General features: G+C 57.6%; 10 protein-coding genes across 10 annotated transcripts; 4 read left to right on the top strand and 6 right to left on the bottom strand.

The window, feature by feature from the left end:
- Positions 1 to 154: 154 nt before the first annotated feature.
- On the bottom strand, positions 155 to 947 carry SCHCODRAFT_02626612 (uncharacterized protein). The gene has a single exon (XM_050345359.1). The coding sequence runs from the start codon at positions 910 to 912 to the stop codon at positions 265 to 267; it is 648 nt and encodes a 215-aa protein (XP_050200132.1). The 5' UTR covers positions 913 to 947; the 3' UTR covers positions 155 to 264.
- Positions 948 to 2,870: 1,923 nt separating this feature from the next.
- SCHCODRAFT_0257138 (uncharacterized protein) lies at positions 2,871 to 4,252 on the bottom strand (the record flags this gene model as incomplete). Its single annotated transcript, XM_003032094.1, has 9 exons — positions 2,871 to 3,046; positions 3,115 to 3,228; positions 3,288 to 3,326; positions 3,387 to 3,401; positions 3,477 to 3,595; positions 3,694 to 3,874; positions 3,933 to 4,005; positions 4,101 to 4,156; positions 4,207 to 4,252. The coding sequence occupies 9 exons, from the start codon at positions 4,250 to 4,252 to the stop codon at positions 2,871 to 2,873; spliced, it is 819 nt and encodes a 272-aa protein (XP_003032140.1).
- Positions 4,253 to 4,793: 541 nt separating this feature from the next.
- On the top strand, positions 4,794 to 7,948 carry SCHCODRAFT_02626600 (glycoside hydrolase family 16 protein). Its single transcript, XM_003031653.2, has 17 exons — positions 4,794 to 5,010; positions 5,068 to 5,172; positions 5,233 to 5,429; positions 5,482 to 5,537; positions 5,614 to 5,837; positions 5,898 to 6,043; positions 6,094 to 6,227; positions 6,283 to 6,378; positions 6,458 to 6,646; positions 6,700 to 6,816; positions 6,865 to 6,941; positions 6,999 to 7,018; positions 7,070 to 7,164; positions 7,214 to 7,278; positions 7,335 to 7,387; positions 7,437 to 7,503; positions 7,557 to 7,948. The coding sequence occupies exons 1-17, from the start codon at positions 4,927 to 4,929 to the stop codon at positions 7,629 to 7,631; spliced, it is 1,800 nt and encodes a 599-aa protein (XP_003031699.2). The 5' UTR covers positions 4,794 to 4,926; the 3' UTR covers positions 7,632 to 7,948.
- SCHCODRAFT_02504064 (glycoside hydrolase family 16 protein) lies at positions 7,877 to 10,211 on the bottom strand (the record flags this gene model as incomplete). The annotated part of the gene is made up of 15 exons (XM_003032095.2): positions 7,877 to 7,951; positions 8,012 to 8,078; positions 8,127 to 8,179; positions 8,236 to 8,300; positions 8,350 to 8,444; positions 8,496 to 8,515; positions 8,577 to 8,653; positions 8,704 to 8,820; positions 8,874 to 9,062; positions 9,119 to 9,214; positions 9,269 to 9,402; positions 9,449 to 9,594; positions 9,668 to 9,891; positions 9,947 to 10,002; positions 10,060 to 10,211. The coding sequence occupies 15 exons, from the start codon at positions 10,209 to 10,211 to the stop codon at positions 7,877 to 7,879; spliced, it is 1,566 nt and encodes a 521-aa protein (XP_003032141.2).
- A 1,134-nt stretch (positions 10,212 to 11,345) lies between these two features.
- On the top strand, positions 11,346 to 12,838 carry SCHCODRAFT_02626596 (xylose isomerase-like protein). The gene is made up of 2 exons (XM_003031654.2): positions 11,346 to 11,972; positions 12,037 to 12,838. The coding sequence occupies exons 1-2, from the start codon at positions 11,589 to 11,591 to the stop codon at positions 12,712 to 12,714; spliced, it is 1,062 nt and encodes a 353-aa protein (XP_003031700.1). The 5' UTR covers positions 11,346 to 11,588; the 3' UTR covers positions 12,715 to 12,838.
- SCHCODRAFT_02295871 (uncharacterized protein) lies at positions 12,811 to 13,174 on the bottom strand. The gene has a single exon (XM_050342299.1). The coding sequence runs from the start codon at positions 13,093 to 13,095 to the stop codon at positions 12,907 to 12,909; it is 189 nt and encodes a 62-aa protein (XP_050200131.1). The 5' UTR covers positions 13,096 to 13,174; the 3' UTR covers positions 12,811 to 12,906.
- On the bottom strand, positions 13,175 to 14,751 carry SCHCODRAFT_02295872 (uncharacterized protein). Its single transcript, XM_050342300.1, has one exon. The coding sequence runs from the start codon at positions 14,259 to 14,261 to the stop codon at positions 13,254 to 13,256; it is 1,008 nt and encodes a 335-aa protein (XP_050200130.1). The 5' UTR covers positions 14,262 to 14,751; the 3' UTR covers positions 13,175 to 13,253.
- SCHCODRAFT_01181002 (uncharacterized protein) lies at positions 14,282 to 17,061 on the bottom strand (the record flags this gene model as incomplete). The annotated part of the gene is made up of 7 exons (XM_003032097.2): positions 16,802 to 17,061; positions 15,992 to 16,760; positions 15,815 to 15,939; positions 15,237 to 15,249; positions 14,876 to 15,075; positions 14,756 to 14,826; positions 14,282 to 14,706 (listed from the first exon to the last, which is right to left on the bottom strand). Coding segments are annotated over exons 1-7 (1,830 nt in total), but the record flags the coding sequence as incomplete, so codon positions are not given.
- Positions 17,062 to 17,503: 442 nt separating this feature from the next.
- On the top strand, positions 17,504 to 19,240 carry SCHCODRAFT_02542603 (NAD(P)-binding protein). Its single transcript, XM_003031655.2, has 6 exons — positions 17,504 to 17,935; positions 17,992 to 18,213; positions 18,268 to 18,332; positions 18,398 to 18,605; positions 18,669 to 18,710; positions 18,766 to 19,240. The coding sequence occupies exons 1-6, from the start codon at positions 17,884 to 17,886 to the stop codon at positions 18,921 to 18,923; spliced, it is 747 nt and encodes a 248-aa protein (XP_003031701.1). The 5' UTR covers positions 17,504 to 17,883; the 3' UTR covers positions 18,924 to 19,240.
- Positions 19,241 to 20,646: 1,406 nt separating this feature from the next.
- On the top strand, positions 20,647 to 22,166 carry SCHCODRAFT_02626581 (ZIP zinc/iron transport family). The gene is given in 9 exon segments (XM_050345358.1): positions 20,647 to 20,939; positions 20,999 to 21,029; positions 21,086 to 21,169; positions 21,218 to 21,326; positions 21,381 to 21,564; positions 21,619 to 21,687; positions 21,699 to 21,700; positions 21,748 to 21,983; positions 22,037 to 22,166. The coding sequence occupies 9 exon segments, from the start codon at positions 20,698 to 20,700 to the stop codon at positions 22,160 to 22,162; spliced, it is 1,083 nt and encodes a 360-aa protein (XP_050200129.1). The 5' UTR covers positions 20,647 to 20,697; the 3' UTR covers positions 22,163 to 22,166.
- The last annotated feature ends 276 nt before the right edge of the window (positions 22,167 to 22,442 follow it).

Genomic DNA, 22,442 nt, shown 5'->3' with positions numbered 1-22,442 from the left:
GCCTTCCTCTTTCGGACAGGCTGCGTCATCAATGGAGTCTTGTTGTCCTGTGCTTGTTTCGTCCTCTTCAGGCTTGTGAAGTGCCAAATAATGTGAATATATGCAGGTGAGGCGACGATAAGTACATGCATGATTACGACCGCGAGTGCGCTAAGCTATAGATATGTGCAACTAAAAGTACAGGTTTGTTTCATCCGAGAGAGCAAGAAATCTATGGTCGTCGATAAGTAACCCAGTCCGAGAGCCAACACTGCGCGCAACGCACTACAGGCGCTGCTTCCAGGCCTCCTTCACGCCAGCTTTCGACCACTTCTCGGCCTCCTTCGACAGCGGCGGCGGATTGCGGTCGGCGAGACCGGAGCCCTTCGTGGTGCCCTGCGCGTCGGCGAGGCCCTCACCACTGTAGCTGCCGCCGCGCGCACCCATCTCGCCGGGGGCTTCGCGGTGGCGGAGCGCAGCGCTCTCCATGACGCCAGAGGGGTTGCGGTCGACGTTCTTCGTGATGGGGTGCGCGAAGGGGTCGGCACTGGTGCTGCTGAGGTTCTCTACGTCCGGAGTCGCGGGGGCAGGCGCGGACTTCCAGTTCACGTAGGGGTGCGAGGTAGGGTATGCACCAGTGGGGACATTGTGGAAGGACTCGACGGTGGGGTCGCAGACGACGTAGACGTCGCCAGGGCGGTCCTCCGTGGAGTACGCGGCGTATTGGTCGCCGGTGAAGGCGTCGGCGGAGGACAGGTTCGCCTCGGCAGGAGGAGGGGACGTGAGGGGCGAGTTGTCCCTGGGCGCGCCCTTCGTGGTGGATGGGGGGATCGCCGTGTTCAGGATGGTGAACGGCGAGTGGAAGGCGCGCGTCTGGCGGCGGGCGGCCGGGGCGGCGCGCGCGAGCTTGGCGAAGGCGAGTCTGGCGTTCATGGTGGACGTTGGCGGCGACGAGTGGGAGTGTCTGGGTTGCGAGTTGTCCGTTGCATTGAGAAGGAGGGGCTTAAGTACCCCACCGCCGGACCGTTGGGGCAGAACGTAAGTATGCTGTCATGATACGATGTCAAGTGACTATCATGGTCATCCGCTGGCTTCCCGCTTCGGGTGATTGGGCAGTCTGGCCAAGTCGCGGCGGCCCTGCCGCGGCGCGAAGACACCCGACATAGCACACAATGAACCTCGAGGGGGCACGAACGTGGGTGCATATCTCGCAGGCATTTCCTGCACGGAAAACGTGTAGCCAGCGCTCCCGAGCTACGGTCCACCTCGCCTCGTACGATATTCGCCAAGTATACACCTCGGACTCCGGAGTGAACGAATCAATTGAGCAGGATTGGGGATGGACGCCGCCCCATGCACGATACGCGTCTGTCGGTGGGATTTTTCGTATCGTATCATGTCCGGAGCGCATCATTTGCGGATTCGTATCCAAGGCGAGGGGGAATCAACGCAGCAGCCTCGTCTGAGCCTCGCTCGCCTGCGTCGGCCAGACCCAGATAGAGAATAGAGTAGCATTCGGCGGAGAAGCCCTGCGGCAGTCAACTGACGGGAAGAGGTGCTTGGCTACACAAGGTCACCACGTAACTTCACACCGGAAAATGCCGAAAAGGCTCATTGCGTCCGAAAAGGGGAGTCTTTGTTGACGATGAACCCAAGTTACCTTCGAGTGTTGCAATATAAGCGTGCTGTATATATGTACTAGAGGAAGCGCCGGCTGCGCCCGGCGGAGACCTTGCTTGCGACACAAGATCGGGGTTCGAACTGAGGTAGGTCAAGCGTTGTTTGTCTGTGTGTACTAGGAATCCCGAAGAATAAAGGGTCTGCAAGAGACCTTGCAAGCAAGGTGACAGGGTTTTCATGTACGGGTATTTTATGGGTCTGAGGCCATCATAGCCGGCCTGTAGGGCTTCTATGTCCGCAAGCTTATGGGTGCCGCACCTCGGGCAAGCAGACAGCACGAGAATTCGTTCATGCTCAGAAGGTCGGGAGTGCGCGAATTATCAGACGGACATAGGACAGAGTTTCGAAGGAGCACCCTAAGCGTGGTTATTGCTACGGCCAACTACGCGGGGTCTTGGCGGCAACTGCGCCCTTGAAGCGTTCCTGTAGGATCGTCGCCCAACGACCTCTTCGACTAGACAAGACCAGTGAAGAGAGTCGCAAGCGACCTGCTTTCATCTATATGTGCGCTCTTCAAAGGTTTGATGACTTGCTAGCTACCGCCTTCTTGAGCGTATTCTCATGCGGACGTCTCGTGGGAGGGTGTCTGCAAACAAGACGATGGAGTTCGAGAAAGTCTGATCATTCGCTTGCGGCCGACGCCTGACTTTGTCGTGCCGGCATTCGAAGACGTGACGGTCAGGAAGCCCTTCCAGCCCGCCTCAAAAGATCTTTCCCGAGTCCGTACCGGCCACGAGGGTAGGCGCGACCGCAGCCGCCCAGCAGGCTGCCAGTAGGAGAGATCATCGCGTAAGCGCAGGGCGGCGCGCCACGTCGAAGCGAATATGACCGTTAGCGGAGAGGTCAACGGGTTTCAACACAACAAAGTTGACGTCGAGGGTTCCGCCAGCTCTCACACGCCACGCCCAAAACGACCTGACAGCCTCCGGTGGAAAGTCTGTCGGCGCTGTGGACGACCTCGGAAATGAGGCATATAGTTGACGGTCAGTTGCGGCGAGACCGTCATCGGCATAGCCAACTGTCACGTCGCTTTTAGCGATATCGGAACCTGAGTGGGCAGCATCGCGTATAGTCGATGGTCGAAGGAATGGTCAAGCAAAATTAATAACGCACACATAGGTTGCCTTGCGGCATTCACCGAGCTCCCCTCCCACGATTACAGGGCAAAATTCAACTCGTATCTCCGTTCGTCCAGAAAAACAGACCACCGTTTAGAACAAGTCAGCAATCGCCTTCCCAGCGCCGGCAGAGGCAGCGGTGATGCCACCGCTTATGATCGTCCCTATGACCGGGATAGCACCTGTAGCCCCCGCCGCCTGCGCTCCCGCGAACAAGGATCCTGCAGCGACGTTGCCAATGCCTGCTTGTATCCCCGCGGCAATGCTGCCTAATTCAAGAGCAAAGAAGATATTCGTCAGATTATACAAGCGTGTCAGCCACGTCCAGAGCACGCACCCGCAGCAACGCCGCCCGGTGTGAATCCGACGGCGCCTAGGATGAGTGGTGCTGCGTAGGGTGCAAGGATCATGCCGCCAACGCCGCTGGCGGTCACTATGGTTGTGGTGAGGTCTTTTCGGAGAAGATCAGGAGTCAGATGGCGGGTGCTACGTGGTGTATGACAGGCTTACGGTCGGTGAGGATGCCCAGGGCAGCTTGGGCGAAGGCATCTACGTGTAAATCATCCTCGTCAGCGAGAAGCGCGCGCAAGAGGAGTTACGAGGACTCACTCATCTTCGACGACGCTGGAATGGGCGTGTGCTCTTCGGAGGAGAGTGGTGGTCGGGGTCAAGATTGCTCAGTTCGTGTCGAAAACTTACAGTACTTATGGCGGCGATTAGAGGGTGCGAGCGGCGAGAAACGGGTGTTCCTATCGATGCCTGACGAAAGTCGCACGACCGATGAGCTTGCGCGACGTGTGTGGTGAAGCCTGAAGATGCTGAAATATGTGCATCGAAATCCTAGTAAACTAATGGAAGCCGTGTCTTGTTTGTACTAGCGGTCGACTAGCGGCGGCAAGTGACTAGACTTCGTCACCGTCCCGACATCCCCATCTCCCTCCGGAACCAGTCCTTCAGACCGTGTTCGTCAAGGCGTCGTACAAGCTCCTTCATGTCTGGGACCTCTTCGAGCCCGTAGTCCATCTTGTCCGCGAAGCCGGCGGACGGAGGAAGTAGTGATTGGGTGTCGACATGATGGAAGTCGAGGTAGCGTAAGGCTGGACCGGAGAGCGTGATTTTGAATGGTGGTCGAAGTGGAAGAAGACGAAGACGTACCTCTTGCGTTCTCGAGGAACATCGACACTGTAAACTTCGTTCCGCGGAAGACGAGTACACCTGGCTTGCCGGCCTATGCGCATGACTGTGTCAGAGAGACATGTAATAGGGCAATATTTGAAGGGAAATAGGTGGGTGCTGCGAGCTAACCTTCACTAGACCGCGCACCTCTGAATTACGCGCGTGCTGCTTCAACCGGCGGAATTTCGCCATGCTCCTGATGTCTTCAGTCCTGTAAGTTCGAAGCCCTAGTGAGGTACTCGAGAGTACGTACGGTGCATGCGAGCAATGGAGACCAACGCTTCGTGCGGACCTGCCATGAATCTGCCATGGAGGTCGAGGGCAAGGAAGCCACGCGCGTGACATGTTCGTATTGATGGCGATCACATCACAAGTCCGTCTCTCCTCCAAGTCTCCTCGACTACCGCCACCATTGCGGTATCCATCTCACGTCGACTGTCCTAAGAGGGCGGTGAGAGCTTAACCGGCGGAGCGTATGGCAGACGCGCCTTGTTCCTGATTTGGAAGTTTGTCTGTTGAAGAAAGCACTGAATCCGCGTTCCGAATCGGCGTTATCGTCATGGCGACGCGGAAGCGCACATGTTGGCTTCCTCGAACTTCATTGTCTTTTGTTTACAAAAAAGGCTAGTCTTGGCAGATATTGCGCGAAGTTGATTCGACGCACTGAGAAGTGCCTCTGTTCAGTCTTGAATATCGCCCTAGTCTCCTCAAGAGTAAGGGAAGTCCACCGAGGGAAGGTTGAGCGATCGGATGAAACTCGGACAATCAAAATTGGGGGGCGATTGAATAGCCAGCATCAGCGCCGACGACGCGTCGGCGCGGATGCATATATTCATCAGCGCCCCTTCCTGAGCTGTCACCCTCCCTTGGCTTCAGCCATTACCATCCTTCGGCTTGAGCCATTGACACTTCTTGGCTCCAGCCATCGACACCCTTTAGTTCTAGCTGTCAACACCCCTTGGCTCCAGCGGCCATGTCCACTCCTTCTCCCTTCGGGCCCGACGCACAGAGGCGCAGGCAGTCCCTTGCGTACGCCCGCCCTAACGTCGTCTTCGGGGTGCGTCCACAATCACAAGCTGACTGCTCAATCCGTCTCAATAACCCTCTATTACAGAGCCCCAACCCCTTCGTACCGCCTACGGGGTACAGTCCAGTCGCACGTCCCGTTGCTCAACAGTCGCCTCAGGCACGCCCGCCGAATGCGGCGAATTCTGAGAAGGTATGGCTGGTGATCCTTGCGGTCGATGTCTCGCGGTACTAATTGATCTCTTTCAACCAGTTCAACCTCGACGCCGATCCCCTGCTATGGGGCGCCGACAACATCATGCGCGGGCACCGCGAGGCGGACGACAGCATCCACAACCCTGACCCGCGCCGCGACAAGGTGATCGACCGCGGTTCGTCCATCTTTACCGGCCGGGGCTTTATGAACCTCGGGTTCCTGGTGCTTCTGCTCCTAGGGATGTTTGCTCTTTTGTACGTCGTCAATATCTGCTTTACTATGTTGAGATGGACTGATGTGCAATAGTGCCGGCTACCCCGTGGCCTCCTACTTTACCAAGCAATCCCTTTCCAGCAACGGAGGTATGTCTCCCTCACTTTACGGAGCGTCCTTGCTACCGAGCGTCGCATCGACTCTCATTACTGACGCTCCTCTTAGGCTTCGGCCTCGGTGGAATCAACGGCACCGGCCAGGTCCCTGCCATGGACGGCAAGTGGGGCATGATCGACCCCGACACGCCCGCGGAGTTCAAGACGAAGAAGTCGTTCATGAGCAACAAGAACCTTCAGCTGGTCTTCTCTGACGAGTTCAATGTGGACAATCGGACATTCTACCCTGGCGACGACCCGTACTGGGAGGCCTACGACCTCCATTACTGGGGCGTGAGTGTCGGGACCTTGTCATCGCCAATCCTAGGTCGCTGATGCAAAGGAACCCGCCAGACGAACAACCTGGAGTGGTACGACCCGCAGCAGATCACCACCAGGGATGGCGCGCTGCGTATAACGCTCGAGAAGAAGACGAACCACGACCTCGAGTACTCGGGTGGTATGATGACGACGTGGAATAAGTTCTGCTTCACGGGCGGGCACGTTATCCTCCCCTAATTTCACGATGCTGCGTACTCATCCACTCCAGTCTATACGAGGCGTCCGTCACGCTCCCCGGCGCGAACAACATCCTCGGTCTCTGGCCCGCTGTCTGGGCAATGGGCAACCTAGGTCGCGCTGCCTACGGTGCCTCGCTCGATGGAACATGGCCGTATACATACGGTGCGTATCTCTCGCAATTATTCACTTCGCTCCAGCTGACCATACTCTACCACAGACTCCTGCGACGTCGGCACAGTCATGAACCAGACGGTCAAGGGTCAGCCCCACGCAGCTACCGTCGACGGCGACAAGTCGTATAACAACGTTCTTTGTACGTCCGATTTTCTCTGCATGATTTTACCAGCATGCTCTGGTGTCGTGTCCAACTGCTGACGGCCTCACCCACCCAGCCTACATGCCCGGCCAGCGCCTCTCGCGCTGCACCTGCCCCGGCGAGGCTCACCCGGGCCCCATCCACTCGTCGGACAACACCTTCGTCGGGCGCGCAGCACCCGAGATCGACATGTTCGAAGCGCAGGTCGACACGGAGACGGGCGGGCACGTCTCCCAGTCGGGGCAGTGGGCGCCGTTTAATCATGGTCTGTGGTGTTCTTGATGTGTTGGCTCATGTAGGATACTAACGAGCTTATAGCCTACGAGTGGTTCGACACGGCAGATAACTTAATCATCTATAACTCTAGCATCTCGTCCGAAAACTCGTACAAGGGCGGCGTGTACCAACAGGCGACCTCGGTCGTCTCAAAGACCGGTGAGCACGTTGCGCGCTTTGCATGAGCGATGGCTGATTGTCTCATAGATCAGGCCTGCTACGAACTTGAGGAAGCGTGCTTCTCGCTGTACGGCTTTGAGTACAAGCCTGGCTTCGATGATGCGGTGCGTGTTATCGCGCGCAATCCAATTGCCAAGTGCTTACTCGAATGTGTCTGCCAGTACATCACATGGATCAGCGCGTATGTGTCTACCGACCGATCTGGAACATTGTATCTTAACCCCGTCCTCAGTGGCGCGCCGTCATGGACCATCAAGTCAGCCGGCATGGCTGCCGACTCTAAGGTCGAAATTGGCGCTCGTCCTATCCCACAGGAGCCGATGTATCGTGCGTAGTCTTTGCTTTCTGTCAGACTTCTCGCTCATTCATCGTGCAGTCATCGTCAACCTGGGTATCAGTCCGAACTTCGGGTATATTGACTTCGACCATCTCACCTTCCCGGTACGTCGTACGGCCTGCCTCTGACTATGTGTCGCTAAATGTGAATTCTTCATCAGACGACCATGTCGATCGACTACATTCGCGTCTACCAGGATCCCGACAACATCAAGTGCGTTTTCATCGTCCATTCGCCCCCCTCATATACTGACGCAGTCCAGCTACGGCTGCGACCCAGATGACTTCCCGACGGCGGCTTACATCAAACAGTTTGAGGAGGCGTATACTGTAAGCCGGTGTAGTTTATCTCATGTTCACTCGCTGAGATCAATCCTTCACAGAACCCCAACTTGACGACTTGGGTCGACGACTACAAGCAGCAGTGGCCGAAGAACAGCTTCTTGGGAGAGTGCTAGATTGTGATTCGTGCGTAAGCCTGGCGCGAACGCACCTGCAAAGGTCTGCGTGTGTGTTGGCAAGGCACGCGGGGCTGAACTCATTCTCATACCCGGACATTACATAGACTATACCTCTTGTTGGTATCCTGAAGTGGAATGTTGATGCATAGAGCTTCTATTGTGAGTGCAGTAGATCAGTGTTAGTTTGACTACACGTGGTCTCGTACCGACGCTCGCCACATGCACCTTACGCCTCCGTCGGTTTAGCATTCTCCCAAAAAGCGGTTCTTCGGCCAAGGCTGCTTATAGTCGTCTTTCCAGGTTGTTAGGTTAGGGTTCTGGGTATAGCAAAGCGAGTTTAGTGACAGCAAAAGGAAAGGTCCTAGGCCTTGGCTTACAGTATACGCCTCCTCAAATTGTTTGATGTAAGCTGCGGTCGGGAAGTCATCCGGGTCGCAGCCGTAGCTGAACTGCGTCAGTATATGAGGGGGCGAGAGCACGACGAGAACTCACTTGATGTTGTCGGGATCCTGGTAGACACGGATGTAGTCGATCGACATGGTCGTCTGTGTAGAAATTTTGGCATATAGGGAGGGGCCACGAAGTCTACCGCTTGACGTACCGGGAAGGTTAAGTGTTCGAAATCAACAGGGCCGAAGTTCTCGCTGGTACCCAGGTTGACGATGACTGCGGGGCGAGTGAGCGAGCGGTTCGGTTAGGGACGAGGACTACGCACGGTACATGGGTTCCTGCGGGATAGGACGAGGGCCGATCTCAACTCTGGGGTCCGCGGCGAGGCCGGCGGACTTGATGGTCCACGCTGCTGCGCCTCTGGGAGCTAGGTCAGATATAACGCTTCTCTGTCGGTTGACAACCACATACGCGTTGATCCAGGTGATGTACTAGGAGGCACAGTCCAGTCAGTATCAGAATCATCTTCGGACTGCGCGCGATTGAACTCACTGCGTCATCGAAGCCGGGCTTATACTCGAAACCGTACAGTGAGAAGCAACCTTCCTCAAGCTCGTAGCACGCCTGGTCTGCAGTCCAGTCAGAGGCGGACCATCAGGGCGCGCGCAACCCAACTCACCTGTCTTGGACACAACGGACGTCGCCTGCTGGTACACACCGCCCTTGTACGAGTTCTCGGAGGAGACGCTGGAGTTGTAGATGATCAAGTTCTCCGCCGTGTCGAACCACTCGTAAGCTGCGAGGACGTTGGCTCTGATCTACCACCATCGAGATGAAAATGCCACTGACCGTAATTAAACGGCGCCCATTGTCCGGACTGGGATACATGTCCTCCGAGCTTCGTATCGACTTGCGCTTCGAACATGTCGATCTCAGGTGCAGCGCGTCCGACATAGGTATTATCCGATGAGTGAATCGGTCCCGGGTGAACCTCGCCAGGGCAGGTGCACCGCGACAGGCGCTGGCCGGGCGCGTAGGCTACACAATCACTGCCGTCAGCCTTCGTATATCGTGAGACGTTATATATGACTCACAGAGGACGCCGCCGAAGCCCTCGTCGCCGTTGACGGTGGCTGCTTTTGGCTGACCTTTGACCGTCTGGTTCTTGACGGTGCCGACGTCGCAGGAGTCTGTCAGATGCCGGGATAAATATTGGCTGAGCAGTTTCGTCGAGATACACGTACCGTAGGTATATGGCCATGTCCCCTCAAGGGTTGCACCATATCCCGCGCGGCCCAGGTTGCCCATCGCCCACACAGCGGGCCAGAGGCCGAGGATGTTGTTCGCACCGGGCAAGGTGACAGACGCCTCGTATAGACTGGCGAGGGTAAGTGTGGTGAGCCTCCAGCGGGCCGAGGACGCACCCGCCCGTGAAGCAGAACTTGTTCCACGTCGTCATCATACCGCCCGAATAGTCCAAATCGTGGTTCTCTTTTTTGTCGAGCGTCACACGCAGCGCGCCACCCCGGGTGGTGATCTGCGCAGGGTCATACCATTCCAGGTTGTTCGTCTGCCGACTTCGTGAGCGATGCAATTAAGCGGGCAGCGGTATAACGCTGGGGTTCAGGACCGCGGGAACTCACACCCCAGTAGTGGAGGTCGTAGGCCTCCCAGTACGGATCATCGCCCGGGTAGAAGGTCCGATTGTCGACGTTGAACTCGTCGGAAAAGATAAGCTGCAGATCTTTGGCGCTCATGTACGATTTCTTCGTCTTGAATTCTTCGGGCGTGTCGGGGTCTATCATGCCCCATTTTCCGTCCATAGCCGGGATCTGGCCGGTGCCGTTGATCCCGCCCAGTCCGAATCCTGGAAAAAGAACATGTCTGTCGGCCGCGACGCTTGAAGAATACAGGAGGCCCACCTCCGTTGCTGGAAAGGGAGCTCCTTGTGAAGTAAGACGCTACGGGGTAGCCAGCGCTGCGTTACCACGATCAGCCCCGCATTGAGTAGGTACAAACGAGACAGACCACGTACAATATACCGAGCATCACGAGGAGGAGAAGCAGCAGGAACCCAAGGTTCACGAAGCCACGGGTGGTGAAGATACTCGAGCCGCGGTCGACCAGCTTGTCCCGACGTGGATCAGGATTGTGGATGCTGTCATCCGCCTCGCGCTGTCCGTGCATGAGGTTGGTAGCCCCCCATAACAGAGGATCCGCGTCGAGGTTGAACTGGCGGGATATCGGTACAAACAGGCCCCTGGCATCGGCAAACATACCTTCGCAGAGTCTGCAGCGTTCAGCCGGGGCAGCCCTTGTTGAGGAGTACGACGATATGGGTAACCTGCTGGGGGCGCGAGTGGATTGGGGCCCTAAAGAGGGTTGAAGATCCTCAAGCGGTGAATAGCTGGGTTAAGACGCACCCCAAAGACAACGTTGGGGCGGGCATACGCGAGAGACTGTCTGCGCCTCTGTGCGTCGGGACCAAAGGGAGAAGGGGTGGACATGGTCGTTGGGGTCAATAGGCGTTCATGGGAATGATATGCAGCCGCGCCGAGGTAGTCGGCGTCGAGGCTGATGCTGGATACGGGCGTCTCATACATGCGCTTGCTTCCTACCTCGCGCGTCGTATCTGGTCATCATTCTCCGTGACCTACAGATCACTGCAGTGGCCTCCGGCGTTGCTGGATTCCACAGAATAGCGTCCGAGAGGGCTGAAGGCTAACAGATAGTTTGGGAACAAGGATGAGACGGTGAGACAGACCGGGCAATGAGACACCCCATGAAGAGCTCCGCGAGAGCGGTACTGGATCCGTATATGCCACGACTTACTGAAAGGTGTGGCCGCCGGCGGCTTGATGACAGTGTCGGAAGGATCCTTGATTTTCCACTTAAGTAGCGTTGATAGCATAGAGTTCTTGTCAGAGTAACGGTCAGTTGCGCTGCATTCGAGAGGGCATGAATACAGCCTGCACACAGTAGCGATAGGAAGGCAGATGGTCGAAAGACCGAGGTTGTCAGACTTAAACTATGTCGATCGGAGCAGGACGGAAAGAGGTTTGTGATGTGATCACTGCCAGATGCGGATGCTGACCCAGCCCCTCTGCGAGGTATGCGGCGCTCATTCCTGTAGTTCCCGGAAAATTCATGAAATACATTCGCAACGCTGTTCCGAGGCGGAGGCCATAAGTAGGAATGGTCGACGCAGAAGTTCCGCCGGGGTTCAATTTGGGTCACATGCTCTCGGCACCGACGCGCACGTGCTCCGCTCCTGAGTGGTATTCGCACGCTTTCTTGTTCACTGCTGCCACGTTGGACAAGCTCGACTTCACTGACATCGCCCTCTTGTCCGTCTCCTCCTTCTGCGCCCAAACTTCTCGCCAAATACGAATCTTCATGAGTGCAGGACGAACGAAGAAATGATAGTCTCATCTATTTCAGGTGTGGCCGCTCTGACATCAACACCGTGTCATCCCCCCTTCGTTGCAAAATAAAAGGTCGAACCTTTGCGTAACGATGCCAGACTGCCCTTCTAATACACCTTCACATTGTTCTAACATCATCATGTCTACTAGTCTCATCGAGCAGATCCCCACATCCTTCGCCACCTGCTCGATTGGGTACGCCCCCTCTCATACCCTCCCCAAGAAGCTCGACGCTATACATCAGGCGGGGTTCCAAGCTATTGAACTCTCCTTCCCCGACTTGCAGGGCTTCGCAAAGGAGTACCTGAAGCGGGATGTACCAGAGGATGACTATGAAGCGCTGTGCGAAGCGGGGAAGCGCGTGAAGGAGCTCTGCGCAGAAAGGAAGCTCCACATCCTCATGTTGCAGCCATTCGCAAATTTTGAGGGGTGGCCAGAGGGCTCAGAGGAGCGCAAGAACGCGTTTGAGCGTGCGAAGGGGTGGATTAGGATCATGCAGGCAGTCGGTACGGATATGCTCCAGGTGATGATTTCCTTCCCCCCTTAATCCTGAATCTCAAGGCTGCCTGCTGATCTCGAGCTGCCAGGTCGGCTCAACCGACTCGGACAACATCGACACCTCGCCCGAGAGGATCGTCGAGGACCTACGACAACTCGCCGACATGCTCGCCATCCACAAATTCCGCCTCGCCTACGAGAACTGGTGCTGGTCGACGCACGCGTCCACCTGGCGCGCAGTGTGGGACATCGTGTGCAGGGTCGACCGCCCCAACGTTGGCCTCTGCCTCGACACCTTCCAAACCGCCGGCAGCGAGTGGGCGGACCCGACGACCACGTCCGGGCTCATAGAAGACGTACCAAGGAACGAGCTGGAGCGCCGCTTCCGCGCGAGCCTGGGGGACCTGGCGCGGGAGGTGCCAGCGGAGAAGATATATCTGCTGCAGATCTCGGATGCGTATAAGCCCGCGAAGCCCCTCAGCAAGGCCTTCGACGAGGAGAAGCGACTGCGCCCGAGGCGCGTCTGGAGCCACGACTTCCGGCCGATACCCTTCGCGGGGGGTTATCTGCCGGTTGTGGACGTCACGAAGGCGGTTCTTGCAACGGGTTTCAGAGGGTACTTCTCGATTGAGGTCTTCGACAGCGGGGCGGCGGGGACCGTGAAGGAGTATGACCTGGATGATTTCGCGCGGAAGGCGATGGAGAGTCATCGGAAGCTACTGGAGGCTTGCGCAGGCGGTGCCGATGGCATGCAAGCCTGGGTGTGACAAACTATGTGAAAGCGGTACACTGTTGTCTAGCGTCGAAAGATTTCCACCAATCTCTTCGTAAAGACCCTACCTCAATGGCATGCCTTCGGCTGTCGCGCAAGGATACGATGTATCTCACTGGAGCCCTACTCCTTGGAGCGACTAAGTACCTACGCCTCGCCCCAGATAGGGATGGAATTATTGCGCAAATCATGAAGGAGCGCAAATGCAAGAGATGCAGCCCAGAGATAGTCTCGTAGACCAGCTCAGAGCGCTGTATATGTACAGGGGTATATGGTATATGTAAGTCCCAGTGACAACAAAGACACAGTAATTCAACATAAGTACCGTCCTTGATTTTAAGAGAGCGTAAGTAGCATGCATATGAGATGAGTCCATAAGGGAGCATCCGTCGTGAGTAGTCGAGCGTTCGTTGCGAGGAGTCCGTGGAAGATGGACCAAAGTAGGACTCAAGGGTCGACGTCAGACTGGTTCTGACACCTACTTGCAGTCTGATACCGTATCCTCGCCAGCACCTACCCTATCCTCGGTAGCACCTACCCCTTCGTCAGCTGCAGCGACACCCTCTTCGCCAGGCGGGAGGCGATGCTGGGCTTCCTCCGCAGCCGCCTATCGGTGCTGTCGAACATCTCGCTGCGCGACGCGGCACGCAGCAGCGTCCAGTCGCTCGATACGCGCACGTCTTCGCTCGACATCCTCGCCTCGGGCAGTGCGTCGCTTGTGGATACGGATGCCTGGGAGCCGGCGTCGATCCTCGAGTTCGATCCCTCGTCGATGTTCGAAGCCTTCGAGCCCGACTGCGACTCCGCGATGGAGAACAGCGAGCGCAGTTTCTGCCGCCGCGGGCTCGGGCGGTCAGGGCGGTCAGAGTGCCGCAACGACAGGAACCGTGCCGGAGACGCATGCTCCAACGAAAGGAACGTGCGGTGCCCCTTAACAGGCGTCGAGGACTGGGTGCGGCGCCGCGCTTCAGACGGAGGGGCGCGGGGTGGGCTGAGTTGGCTTGGGAAGGGGAGTTCTTGCGGAGTACGTGGTTGCTCGTTCTGGGTACGACGGGTAGGCGGAAGGGAGACATGCTTCGGACGAGTAGGGGTGAATCCGAGGTCGAGGGTGGATACAAAGTCAAGATGCGGCAGCTCGACACTTGGCCCTTCCGAGAACTCTGCAAGCAGCTCGCGCGCGTAGTCTGGCAGAGGCAAGTCGTCCAAGCCACGGCATATGGACTGACGCGACCGATGAGTCCGCTTCGGCGTATGATACACCACGACCGACCCGCGCGGCACCTCCCTCCCATCATCGTCGCCCAAGGCCGCGAACGTACAGCTCGCAGCGAACGCTCGATACGAGTTGTCCTCGTCATGCCGGTCGGTCAAGATAGACGACGAGGACGCAGTCGGCAGAGTTGTGACCGACGCGGATGCCTCGCTCCCAGTCGTGGACTTGCGGCAGCGCCGCCTCGACGTCAGCTCGTCCAAGAACACGCCCGGCGGCGGCAGCGGGACGTCCCTCCGCACCAGCATCGGCTCCGCGTCTCTCGCGACCATGCGGCGCGCCTGCAACGAGCGCCTCTTCAGCCGCGGGGCCGGGCGGGTGGACAGCCGGTGCTCTGAGGATTCGAGGAAGCGTGCGAGGTTGGCTTGTCGTCGGTCTACTACCGGCGCCGCAGGGGCTTGTTGTAGACGCGCAGCTGCTTCTCGCGCCTGCCGTTGTCGGAGCTCCCATATCCACCGCTCGCGCTTCGCCGCATAGAGGGCAGGGCCGTGGAGGTCGCTGGAGGCGAGGAGAATTTGAGCTTGGCGAGTGGCCTCCTCCGTGGTCTTGGACAGCTGGCCGAGAAGGGATGCGGTTGTACGTAGAGCGCGATCGTGCTCCTCGGGTGATGCCAGGGAGCGCAGAGATCGTTCGAGCGCACGTTCCGCCTCCGTATATCTTTGGTGCCTGCGGGCCTCACTGGTCTCGGCCCGCTGAGTGTGTACTGCCTTGGACAGGCTGGTTGCTGTATTAGTGCAATGTCATATGAACGGATGTGTGGACGCACCTGTGAGCAGCATGACGGCCCTGAGACGTAGAAGCAGTAGCTTTTGTATGCGCCCAACTTTCCGCGCAATCCTATGAAGCCCGTCACGTCCAGCTACAGTTCCATTGAGTACCTACGCACCACTAGTATAAGTGGCTGCCTCTTAGGCGCCTCAGCCGCCCGTAAGATGAGCTTCTCCTTCTCCTTAGTCGGTGGCGGCGTTGGAAATCGCTGAAGAACGTCCTGCATATCCCGCAGCTCGAGGTGGCCCGAATACGTTCGGCGATGGCTAGAGTACGCTCGGTGTCGACTAGAAAACGCTTGACGACGACTAGACGTGACTTTGAATGGGTTTAGGATAAGTTATGGAGCCAGAGCGGACGCTGAAGGACGTCGGGATTCATCCGGGTCAAGGAGCGGACAAAGAGACGCGCGCCACCTCGAGACGAACGCGGGGAAAGAGAATATCACGTGGCCGTAAGGGACCGATCGCGTGACTCACCGTCAAAGTTCAACTTCGCTCTCATCAGGTCTTTGGTGTATGAGGAAGGGTAAGGTTTGGCGCAAGCGTAGATGTAGAGAGCTCTACATTATACCGGCTGTTAGTGAAGATGTGGTCATTCTGTCTCGGGCCACGCAATTCCATTTTCTTCGGAAATTCCGCCCTAGCATGTAGATGAGCTATACTATAGGTTTTTCGAACTCAGCGCCTTTGCCCCAATGCAAGCTACTGTGATAGACAGCTGTCGTGTATGGAAAAAACGTCGACACAGTGGGCATGGGCATTTTCTGGCATCAATCAATGGCCCAACGTCGCAGTTGTGCCCGAGATCCTGGTGTCGGATTTGTGGCAAGCCTGTCGGAAGGCGCTACAACATGGTAGTTTGTCCTTGGCAGACGACGCTGACGCCACCGATACTGATGACATGAAAGCAGATCAAGTTAGCTTGTAGCTTGTCTGCTTATCTGGCTTTTCAAGCACGAAGTCAGCGCGACCCAAGGCGACACTTGAAACTGCTAGATAGTTCGCTAGAGTCATACATCAGTGCAATGTCCTCGCAAGCGAAAACCTACACTCACCGGCAGCATAGTCCACTCCACAACGGCTTTCTGTAGGCGCTTTCTTAGCGCCTCTTTGCAGTCCTCACACGCCATGCCCACCATCAGCGAGTTTACCGTCGCTTCCATCCTGCTTGGTGGCAAGTCTAGATGGACCTGAGCATACGAGAGCAGCAGATTACTATACCGTATTCTCACCTGGTTGAGCTTCCGCCACGAGGTACGTCGCTGCCAACTGCCACGCCCTTGCAATCTTTTTCTGGTCCGCAAAAGTGCAGATCTCAGTCTCCGGATGTGGGTACGGCGCCTGCGCGAGGACGCCTTTCAGGGCATCCACGCGCTGCTTGTGCAGCATGAACAGCCGCTTCAAGTATATCGCGCCCATCGCCTCGGCCTGTGCGTCCGTCAGCGCGGGGAGCGGGAAGGACAGCAGGTGCGACGACACGGCGACCGCAAGGTCGTTCAGCCCATAGTGCGCCGCGGCCGTATATACCGCGAGCGGCGCGAGGGGCGCCTGCGCCAGCAGGACCGCGTACAGCGCGCGCGGGGGCACGACGTGCTGCGCGGGGAGCATGCCGTACGCGGGCAGTCGGTCGAGCGCGGCGAGCAGCGTCGTGACGGGCGGCGCGTACCGCGCGGGGGACATGTCGTACACGGCGTGCAAGATGATGTTGAGCACGTCGGATGCATCCTGTGTGTGCGCGAGCGGGAAGCCGTCCGGCGATCGGACGGAGGGCGGCAGCAGGGCGGCGAAGTAGTTCGCGGAGGCGCTGGCGAGCAGAGCGCGGTTGACGTAGAAGTAGACGCCGTCGGTGGAGACGAGGACGACGTCGGGGGGCACGCCGCCGTGCGTGGCGACCGAGGTGAAGGTCGTCGACATGCTGATCATCGTGGATGCGGGGGTGGTGTCATGGTGCGCGCTGGGTGTGGCCGTCACTTCAGGCGTGTCCTGGTTGGAGGGGGAACACTATAAGGTCAGGTCAACGAGCCGGAGGACGCAGGACACACCGAGTCCGGGGTGGGCAGCGTCAGCGCAGCGGCCTCCGCGTCGAGTACGGTGTCGGGTGCGAGTGCGGTGTCGGCAAGTGGCGCGTCGGCGGTCGTGAGATCGCTAATCTCCGCATCCCAGATGCTTGCGACGGAGGCAAGGAAGCTCTCGTCCGCGGGGTCTGGCGCCCCCGCCTGCGCACCGACATCACCTGCGCTCGCCTGCCCGGAGTTCGAGGAGGGGAGCATCGCGAGGGGACGGATCGGGAAGGACGAGGAAGAGGTACCGAGAGGTTGATTTGCGTCCGGCCTGTCCAGGGCAAATTGATCTCCCCCGTGCTCAGCGATGTTCCACGGGTCACCGACGTCGCGGAAGGGATAGGAGGGTCTGCCCAAAGGGTGGGTACTAGTGGGTGCCTGATTGGGGGGGGAAGGGTAGTAGACTCGCGAACGGTCGAAGGTCGCCAGTCGACCTCGACGATATCGACTCAAGCAAAAGAGCCGTGTTTGAGGCGGCCGATATAGATCATGCCTCGCTACGGGCCGCGCCACGCACGCAGATACGCACCATGCCCAGATATGGCATATACGGACGCGCTCAAGAGGTAGAGTTACGTTCACGATGACGAGGGTGCATGAGAAGTCGACTCAATGGGATAAGCGCGATTCGCCGAGTTTCCCTCTGTCAATAACGCCAAATAGCATGTGACTCACGCCATCTCACGATGGCCGAGGGTGCGAGACGGAGGCTGGAGGCAGGCTTGAAGCTGAGAGCGACAAAGCAAGAGGGAAGAAGCAACCTTGTAATGAGTATACCTCTCTACTGGTCAGCTGGCCCGGGGAGTGACATAAGGATTAGTGAGGACTACCGTATTGTATTCTCCGAGCGCCCAATCGGTAGCTGCGTGGACTGACTCAAGCACGGATGCCACCCGCATTTACCTCGCCCTCCGCCTCGCACTGCGAGCTCAACGCCTTTGCCTCGGTCATGGGAATACCCAGCCTGCGAGCGTATAAAAGCGACCAAAAGACACACCGGTAGCAGTAGGTCGAGGAATCCCGACCAACAGAGCCTGAGCCTCATTACTCTCGCTCAAATTACAATGGCGCCCTCGAGCACCGTTTACTTGATCTCTGGCGCTAACCGCGGCATCGGTGAGGGCTTCGTCGATGTTCTGTGATCGCAGCAGCCACTCACGAATATGACACAGGCTTGGAGTTCGTGAAGCAGCTGTCCGAACGCCCAACCACTGTCGTCTTCGCCGGAGCGCGCAATCCGAAAGCTGCGTCCGACCTCCAAGCCCTGTCCGCAAAGCATCCCGGCCGAGTCCACGTCGTCGAGCTCAAATCCTGCGATGAACAGGGCAACGCGCGCGTCATCGAACAAATTCGTCAAAAGGCAGGCCAGCTAGACGTCGTCATTGCGAACGCTGGTGAGCACGATGAGTAGTCCATCGCATTTTTACTACGATTGACACATCGACTAGCCATCTGCAATGACGTGCAGGAGTTGTTGAACGTGCGCCCAGAGTCCATGAGGGAGCACTTCGATGTAAGCATCAGTGCTGCCCCTTGCGTCTCCCTTCAACTCCCAACTTGAACTCACCTGCTCACTAGACCAACGTCGTCGGTACCCTCGTCCTCTTCCAGGCCGCCTACCCCCTCATGAGGACCTCCCCGACCCGCAAGTTCGTCGTCATCGGTGCGAAGGGCGGCAGCATCACCCTGGGGCCCGACTACCGCTCCGCGCTCGGGCCGTACGCGGTCTCCAAGGCCGCGGTGCATTATGTGGCGAAGAAGCTGCAGTACGAGAATGAGGATTTCGGTGAGTGATTGTTCGGCGAAGAGCGAGAGGGAGAGAGCAATGGGCGTACTGACGCACCCACAGTGATTTTCCCGATCTGCCCCGGGAGAGTGAGCACGGATATGTGTGAGTGCCAACGACTCTTCCGCGAAGAGCTGGAATACTGATGCATCCCGTCCAGATCTTTCCGCGCAAAGCAACGACGCAGAGCTGGCCAAGCATCCAGGCGCGACGCCCGCCGAGAGCGTAGCGAGCATGTTGCGTGTCATCGACGGCGCGACGAGGGAAAATGCGGGTGGAAAGTTCATGGATGTTTCAGGAGGCGTCAACGAATGGTAGAAGAGCTAGAAGGAGCAAAGAAATATTCATGAATCGTGATGTATGGTAAAGATGGTCAAAGGGCAGCGAACACAGTATGCATGGTGATGGAAGTGAAGACGAAGCCATTGTGTGCTCTTGTTGTCAGCATCCGAAATGGGGATATAGTTTTCCGAATGCGGCAATTCTTGTTCTCGTCACGAGCGCTTTCGACATGGGCGATTCATGCGCGGTGAATTCCCGAATCCTTCGACCTTGGCACTTCACATTACTTCTTATTGGGAGCGTGCGAGACCTACCGATGTCCCCCTATTGCTGCAGCTCTGCCAGCACACAGCTTTGTTCTGGCGGAGTTAGCAACGGCAAGGTAGCAATCAAGGCTTCCAGGCGAACAGCACTATGCTCGCCGTATACACGAAGGCCGTCACCCCGCTGATGTCTCGTGTACTCAATGCGGCGCCGGCTGACCGAGTTACCTGTCTAACACCCGCGACTGAGCTGCTTCACTCTGATACATAGGGCACTCACGGCCTCGCTAAGGGCGGCCCTCCGTCAGCAGAGGGGTGCATGTCGAGGAAAGTGTCCCCTTCTGCCGCTGTGAGTTCCGCGCTGGCGAGCGTGAGTTTGGAGGGAGGGTGGCATTGGCAGATGAGGGTTCGCGCGGAGATGTACAGGCGGAGAAAGCCGGGGTGTTACATCGCAAGAAAGGACGCAAGCTGCAAGGTAATTAGGACCGTGCGGATCAGCAACTTTCAGACTTTTGTGAGCATAGCTGGGCGACGAGTGAAGACCTCATACGAACTCGCCGCCTGTATTCAGTGAGGCTGTGAAGTCGAAGCGCGTAGCCGACGTACCTACCTACCGGTGGCGGAAGTAGAGTTTGCCCTGAGATGCATGCTCGACTATGTCCCGTACTCTTCCCAGAAATGAGCATGATCAAAGCGGGATCGAAGGACGGGCGATGATGGGCATTAGCGAGTTCCGTACAGACTCCCCGAAGTCGTACAGATACAGGGAGATTACGGCGCCTAATCTTCCGCCTTGGCTTCCATTTAGAGCAGAGAGCACCGAGCAGAGCTTGGGAGACGGAGATGAACGTTGCACTAGACCGGGGATTGAGAAGTCGACGGTTGGCCCTGGGCCTGATCTGATCAAGGGACTGATGAGATCAGCGGAAGAAGATTCGCACGGGGTTGGCTTTGTTAGCCCGATTGGGAAGTTTGCATTGTGGGACATGCCATCACCGGTCTATCGATCATGGATCCAATGGCGCCCGGCGGGTTTGAAAATGTGAACCCCGATGTGCCTGGTCAATCACGCTGCAATATACCTCAACAGTCCGGGGACATCACGGGCGGGAGGGCGTGCAGGAGGGGTTCATACAATTTTTGGGCTGCCCAGACGGCGGAGACGCATGGTGCACTCTGTGTAGCGGAAAGGTCAGAGTCCCAACAACTTGGACTCACACGAACACTGCATAGGTGGGCTTAGGACCGCGGCCACTGCGCAGGTCCTGCTCGGGAAACGCCTGCGACGCGCCCGCCGACGGCGACGAGCCACTCGATGGCCACAGTCACGCTCTACCCGCGCCAGCACTCTGGAACCCAGCGGCCAATAGCACCCGTCGAAATACAGAGGTTTTTTACCCGGCCCGACTGTTGTAAACCTCCTCGAGAACCCTGCCAGTTAGCATTTATGAGTGGCGGTTCAGAGGACTGGGTGGTTCTCATCCTGTACTTAATCCCCTTTCCCTCCTCCCCCCGGCAGTCGAGCGGACATACAGCTGCATCCGACCATGTTCATCTCATCGGAAGCCATCGTTAATGCCACGTCCGCCGTCGTTCGCGCCTCCCTTCACCGGCGTGCCGACGAGGACGACGAGGAAGTCAACTGCGGCGAGGGCGGCGGTGACGACGCCTTCCTCGGGCTGCGCATCGCCTCCGTCTTCATCATCTTGGTCGGCTCGACGTTTGGCGCGCTGTTCCCCGTGCTGGCCAAGCGCGCGAAGTGGCTCACCATCCCCAAGGGTGTCTTCGAGTACGTCCCCTCGCTATCGTCCTCCCCTATAATTGTGCTAAAATTGCCTCCCCTTTCAGCTTCGCAAAGTATTTTGGATCGGGTGTCATCGTGCGTCTGCCCTTTGCCTCTCCTTCCCGGAGACACGGACTGACAATCATTGCTAGATTGCCACCGCGTTCATTCACCTGCTGGACCCGGCGCTCGAGGCTCTCGAGTCCCCATGTCTCTCCCCGGCCTGGGGCGAATACGTGAGTTCCTTCTTCGATAACTTCCTTCACTTTTACCAATCCACACAGCCCTATGCCCTCGCCCTCTGCATGGTCAGCATCTTCTTTATCTTTGTCCTCGAGCTCCTTGCCTTCCGCTGGGGCACGGCACGCCTGGCGCAGATCGGCATGACCCATGGTCAGTACTTTCACGCCGTTATATTTCGTCGAACCTTACTTACCGAATCACTAGATGCTCACGGCCACGACGTCGGTGGAAGCGTTGCCGCCCATGGCCCCGAAGGTGCCAACACCGAGATGGGCTCGTTGGAGAAGCAGCCGCTCGACGACGTCGACAAGGACGAGCTCATCACCGATACCGTCGCCGCCCAGATTATCGGCGTCGGCATTCTCGAGTTCGGTGTCGTCTTGCATAGGTACGTCTCAAGCCCCATCCTCGTATCAATTTATTCTCTGACCACCTTCCTCAGCATCCTCATCGGCCTAACCCTCGCCGTCGACGAGGACTTCAAGACCCTCTTCGTCGTCATCGTCTTCCATCGTGCGTTCTCCCCGCCGTTCTCGTCATCTCATCGCGCCTAACTAACTCCCGTCTCCAGAAATGTTCGAAGGCCTCGGTGTGGGCTCCCGTCTCGCGTACCTGCGCCTGCCGTCGAAGTACACCTGGGTCCCCGTCGCCGCTGCGATCCTCTACGGCATTACCACCCCCGTCGGCATCGCCGCCGGCCTCGGCGTCCGCACCACGTACAACCCGGGCAGCACGACTGCGAGCACCGTCAGCGGCGTCATGGACTCAATCTCTGCGGGCATCCTCATCTATACCGGTTTGGTCGAGGTGAGTTGCGGTCCTTTGGATTTTTGAAGGGAGAGGCTAATGGATGATTGTAGCTCCTCGCCCACGAGTTCCTGTTCAACCGCGAGATGCAGAACGCGTCGAATGGTAAGCTGGCGTATGCGATCATCTGCATGGTCCTCGGCTGGGGCCTCATGGCGCTCTTGGGCAAGTGGGCTTAAGTCCGTCCGGTCCTCGTCGCTCCTGCGGAGTCCACGTCACTCCCTCCCTCACGAGCTAGGGCTCCATCTACGTATGCTTATTTAAAAGGCGGCCGTTCGAACAGTCTAAATTCGACTCCCCATATCCCGGTTGCTCATCTTTGGTTGCTTACTCTCCCATGTTACCTGACGACTCACTGTACTCACTGTCATGCTCGGGCTTGTATGTCGCTAGAGGCCAGTATATAGGCTGCTAATGACTGTCACTGTTGTTGCGCAATTCTATCGTTTGTCCATCCTA

The sequence above is a fragment of the Schizophyllum commune genome (assembly GCF_000143185.2).
Source record: "Schizophyllum commune H4-8 unplaced genomic scaffold SCHCOscaffold_6, whole genome shotgun sequence".
NCBI classification, from domain to species: Eukaryota; Fungi; Basidiomycota; class Agaricomycetes; order Agaricales; family Schizophyllaceae; genus Schizophyllum; species Schizophyllum commune.
This window is presented reverse-complemented; position numbering and strand designations above follow the sequence as displayed.